The following is a 4,735-nucleotide window of genomic DNA, read 5'->3' on the forward strand; positions in this document are numbered from 1 at the left end:
TGGAAAGACCAAACATGAGGTGCTTGGACGATTCCCAAATTCCAGCAGGATGTAAACCCCAACATTTCCATGGAAAAGCCAAGATTTACCCCCGGATTTTAGGAAATGGGAGGTACCTCTTTATTTACAAACACAAAACCACCACCACTGCTGGGCACCGCGGGAGCTGAGCCGGGACTGTACAAAACTATGGGAAACAAGGATGGGAAAACTGGGAAAGAAAATAGAAGTGGGAATAAAGCAGGAAATAAAATAAAATCAAATAAAATAAAATAAAAGTGGGAATAAAGCAGGAAAGAAAATAGAATAAAAGTGGGAATAAAGCAGGAAATAAAATCAAATAAAATAAAATAAAAGTGGGAATAAAGCAGGAAAGAAAATAGAATAAAAGTGGGAATAAAGCAGGAAATAAAATAGAATAAAAGTGGGAATAAAGCAGGAAATAAAATAAAATCAAATAAAATAAAATAAAAGTGGGAATAAAGCAGGAAAGAAAATAGAATAAAAGTGGGAATAAAGCAGGAAATAAAATCAAATAAAATGGATGGGAATAAACTGGGGAATAAAATAAAGATGGGAATCAAAACAAGAAATAAAATAAAAATGGGGAAAAATCAGGAAATAAAGATGGGAATAACCAGGAAAGAAAATAAAAATGGGATTAACCAGGAAAGAAAATAAGGATAGGAATAAAGCAGGAAAGAAAATAAGGATGGGAATAAACCAGGGAATGAAATAAAAATGGGAATAAATCAGGAAATTAAATAAAGATGGGAATAAAGCAGGAAATAAAATAAAGATGGGAATAACCAGGAAAGAAAATAAGGACAGGAATAAAGCAGGAAAGAAAATAAGAGTGGGAATAACCAGGAAATAAAATAAAGATGGGAATAAAGCAGGAAATTAAATAAAGATGGGGAAAAAAAATCAGGAAATAAAATAAAGATGGGAATAACCAGGAAAGAAAATAAAAATGGGAATAAATCAGGAAATAAAATAAAGACGGGAATAAAGCAGGAAATGAAATAAGGATGGAAATAACCAGGAAATAAAATTAAAATGGGAAAGAAATCAGGAAATAAAATAAAGATGGGAATAACCAGGAAAGAAAATAAGGATGGGAACAAAGCAGGAAATGAAAGAAGAGCTGGAAGAGAACAAATGCAGGGAATTTCCACTGTACAGAGGGGTTGGAAGAGAGGGGAACTGGAGTTTGGGGTGAGCTCAGTGCTTCACCCCAACCTGCAGTGTGCATTTTTAAACCCAGGGGGTCAGGCACAGCAGCCAGGGTGGCTCTGACGGGACAGAGTCACCCCAGAAGCAGAAAAAAAACCCCCAAAAATCCAATTTTACACTCGTGGTCATAAATGTCATGGAACGAACCCAATGGCCCCAAAGCTGGAAAGGAAAATGTTGAGTTTGGAACAATTTCAAAAGCTCTGATTTCCAAACGGTTTCTCTCATTTTTCTCTCTCGGGCAGCTCGTGCAGAGTTGTGGCTGCAAATTCAGCACTTGATGATTCCCTTCCTGCTTTTAATGCCTGCAGGATGTGCAGGAAATTGAAACACCTCGTGATGATCCCAAAAATTCCACCTGGGGGAATACCGAGAGCAACGAAAACTCCAAAGTCTGGGGGAAAAAGCGGGATTTAGGAATGAAATTTCCTTTTATCGGGATGCTGGTGTGGGGTAACAGGTGCCAGGCTGCGGGTACTGGGCAGGGGAAGTGCCATTCCCATTCCTACAGGGAAATCCTAAAGGAATAAAAGGTTGGGAATGAGCTGCCAGCTTCCATTTTTAACCCAGAAGTGGGAAAAACAGAAACCCTTTGGAAAAGTTCTGTTTCAGTTCAGAGAAAATTGGTTTTAATTTATCTCCCAGTGAAGGAGGAGCCCAGATATTCCTGAAGGAGCATCTCCCAGGGAAGAGCCGGAACAAAACCACTGGGAGGACGGGAGGGAGCTCCAGCAGAGCTTTGGGAATCACAGGCTGGGAAAAAAAAAAACCATTGGAAAATGAATTTTTGATGGAAACTTGCTCCTTCTCCCACCAGCAGAGAGGGAAAAATAAACACCAAACCAAGGCGGATTCCAGAGGGGGCCTCAGCTCCTCACATCCCACTGGAAATTCCTCAAAATCTGGCCTGGGATCAGCAGCTCTGCCCCCATCCTGTCAGCCAGCAGGGAGCTCGGAGCTTCCCGGGAAAAACTGGGCAGGAACGGGAGCAGCCCCAGCTCAGCGAGATGGGAATTCCCAGGTGGAAAAGGGGAGTTTGCAGGATACAGTCAGGAATAAAAAATACACACTTTGGGATGTTCTTCCATCCGGGAATGATGAGAGGTTTGAGGAGATAAAGGTGGAGAGGCTCTGGAGTGGCAGGGAAGGGGCCCAGGTCGCTTTGGGACAGGGATTTGTCCCCACAAATCCCACAGGAGCTCAGTCCAAGCCTTCTCCTTGCCAAGGGCCACTGATCCATGGAGAGGCAGGCGGGGGGCCGGAGGCTGCTCCCTCTTGCAGAGTCATTCCTGCCCCAAGTCACTCCCTGAATCCATGGGATCAGTCTGTGCTGGGCCAGTCCTCCCGGACCGAGCGCTCCAGCGTTGCCACACTGGGGTGCCAAGAGAGGAAAGAGGACAGGGAATAGAGGAGAGGAGTCTTCATAGCAACTCTGAGATTGCACCACCTGCTAAAGAGACCAGAGACGGGAAAAATGAGTGAGCAGCCCCATCCAGAGGCTCCCAGAAACCAGAGAGCCCCAAATGGGGCAGGAAAAAAAATCCAGGGAAAAGCAAGATTTTGTGGCTAAAGAACGGAATTTCAGCACCAAGAGACTGCTCGTAGACAGCTCTGGGATTTATTTGGGATTCTGGGAACACGGCACGGCTCAGAAATTCTTTATTCCCAAACTTACCCGGTGCCAAATGATTCTTAATTCCCAAAATCTCAGAGCAAAAAAAAAAAAAAAGGAAATCAAGTTTCACCTAAATTTGGGTGAAAGCAGAGCAGAGGATTTTATTGGAGACTATAAAATGATGGAACTGCTCGGGTTGTTTAGGCTCAAAGCTGAGTTTAACACCAAAATCTGAGCTTAACGTTTGCTGCCAGCTCACAGCACTGCTCCCAGGCCCAGCCATGCAGCTCCTGCACGGACATCCCCAAGGTTTTCCAGGGAAAATCCCTCCCTGTGCAGCTGTTTCAGCCCCAAAACTTGTGGCAGAATTCCCACTCCGTGCAACAGGGATGGGAAAGGGAGCCTGGATCCAAGCATGGGAATTTGGAATGTGCTGGAAGCCCAAGGAAAAGCTGGCGGCCCAAAATGGGAATTTTAGGTCCAAGGGGTGAAGAGAGCAAAGGACAGAGAGAATTCCATGGATTTCTGTGGGATTGGGAAGAGCCAAGGGATGGGTTCTTTCCCTGCACATGGTGGCTCCTACAGAGATTCCAGCACTGGGATCCACTGGGAATCTGCTGGATCCTCTCAGGTCAGGGCTGCAGGAGGTCAGGAATCCATCCCAATATGGATTCTCATGGAATGCCACGGTTTGGGTGGGAAGGGACCTTAAAGCTCATCCCACTCCATGGGCAGGGACCCCTCCCACGATCCCAGGGTGCTCCAAACTCAACCCTCGGACACTTCCAGGGATCCAGGGGCAGCCACAGCTCCTCTGGGAACTCCTCACCATCGCAGGCAGGGATTTTTCCCTATTTCCCTTCATCCCAAACCTGCATGGAAAACACCTCAAAGCCAGCACAGGCAGCAAAGACTCAAAGCAGATTTTAGGGAGCTCTGCCACCTCCAGCTGATGGGAAAATTGAGTGGAATTTGGGTTTTTGAGGAAAACAAATTCCCAGCTTGCTGTGCTGGCTCAGGAATCCTATCCCAGCCCTAATAATCCCGATGTTTCCTGTTGCTGGGTTGGAACAGCACCAACAGCAAATCCACCCCAAAATCCTCCCAAACAGGGCTGGGCAAGGAGGGGCAAAACCAGAAAATCCAGGAAAGGAGCTTGGCTGCTCTGCTGCTGCTTTTGGAACATTCCAGAGGGATTGGGAATGGGATTTTCCAGCGAGGAAGTGACGCCAAGCTCCACAGAAAACAAGGAATTAGGGACAGCAGCTGATGACAAAGTTACAGTCAGCACCCCCTGACAGGGCTGAGCGAGACTTAATGTTAATTAAATGTTAATTAAATGTTAATTAAATATTAAAGCACTTCTCTAAAAGCACACCCGGCTCATCCAGCCCCTCAAACACGGAAAAACCGAGCATCCAGCATTGCTTGGAAGCCAAGGATTGAAATTCTCCTTGGAAATGGACACATTCAGGTTCCCAGCCGTGATCCTGCCTCATTTCTGTTGTTAATTACATTGTTGTGTTAATTAGCAGTGATAAAAGCCACAATTAACAGGGCTGCTGATGCAATGAATGATCTCCAAACCAGCCCTGTCCATCCAGGTGATCCCTGCCATCCTTGAAAACACCCAAAAGTCTTGGAAAATCGCCCCCAAAAAATCCCCCACGAGGCAAATCCCACCCCAGCACCTCCCAAATCCCACCCAAGGATGCTCCTTGGCTCTTCCATTCCTGGATTTTTCCAGGTGGAAAAGTGCCCAGAGAACATCCCCCAGGTTCTTCCAGAAAAGAATCCCAAATCCCTGCAAAATAACAACGATCAGGACAAGCGACACCGAGGAGCTGAGCAGGAGGGACGAGGAGCAGGGTGGGCAGCAGTGAG

The 4,735-nt window shown here is 45.9% G+C and overlaps 2 protein-coding genes across 7 annotated transcripts in view; both read right to left on the minus strand.

Moving 5' to 3' along the window:
* The window catches only part of TMEM81 (transmembrane protein 81), a 2,669-nt gene extending 2,367 nt beyond the window's left edge, over nucleotides 1–302 (minus strand). The window contains exon 1 of the mRNA XM_017727257.1: nucleotides 1–302. This exon is cut by the window's left edge and continues 2,367 nt beyond it. The gene's annotated coding sequence lies outside the window, so the exon portion shown is untranslated.
* The window catches only part of RBBP5 (RB binding protein 5, histone lysine methyltransferase complex subunit), a 35,094-nt gene that overhangs the window by 19,623 nt on the left and 10,736 nt on the right, over nucleotides 1–4,735 (minus strand). For 2 of the 6 annotated variants that reach the window (XM_008644738.2, XM_008644737.2), the window contains exon 11: nucleotides 1,843–2,686. The exons of 2 other annotated variants lie outside the window; for them this stretch is intronic. In XM_008644738.2, coding sequence (XP_008642960.1) covers nucleotides 2,658–2,686 — 29 coding nt within the window. In that variant the 3' untranslated portion in view covers nucleotides 1,843–2,657. Of the gene's footprint in view, nucleotides 1–1,842; nucleotides 2,687–4,735 lie in introns of those variants that run through there. 2 more of the 6 variants (XM_017727254.1, XM_008644736.2) reach the window with 1 other exon arrangement.

This window comes from Corvus brachyrhynchos, unplaced genomic scaffold, assembly GCF_000691975.1.
Source record: "Corvus brachyrhynchos isolate BGI_N302 unplaced genomic scaffold, ASM69197v1 scaffold72, whole genome shotgun sequence".
In the NCBI taxonomy this organism is placed as follows: Eukaryota; Metazoa; Chordata; class Aves; order Passeriformes; family Corvidae; genus Corvus; species Corvus brachyrhynchos.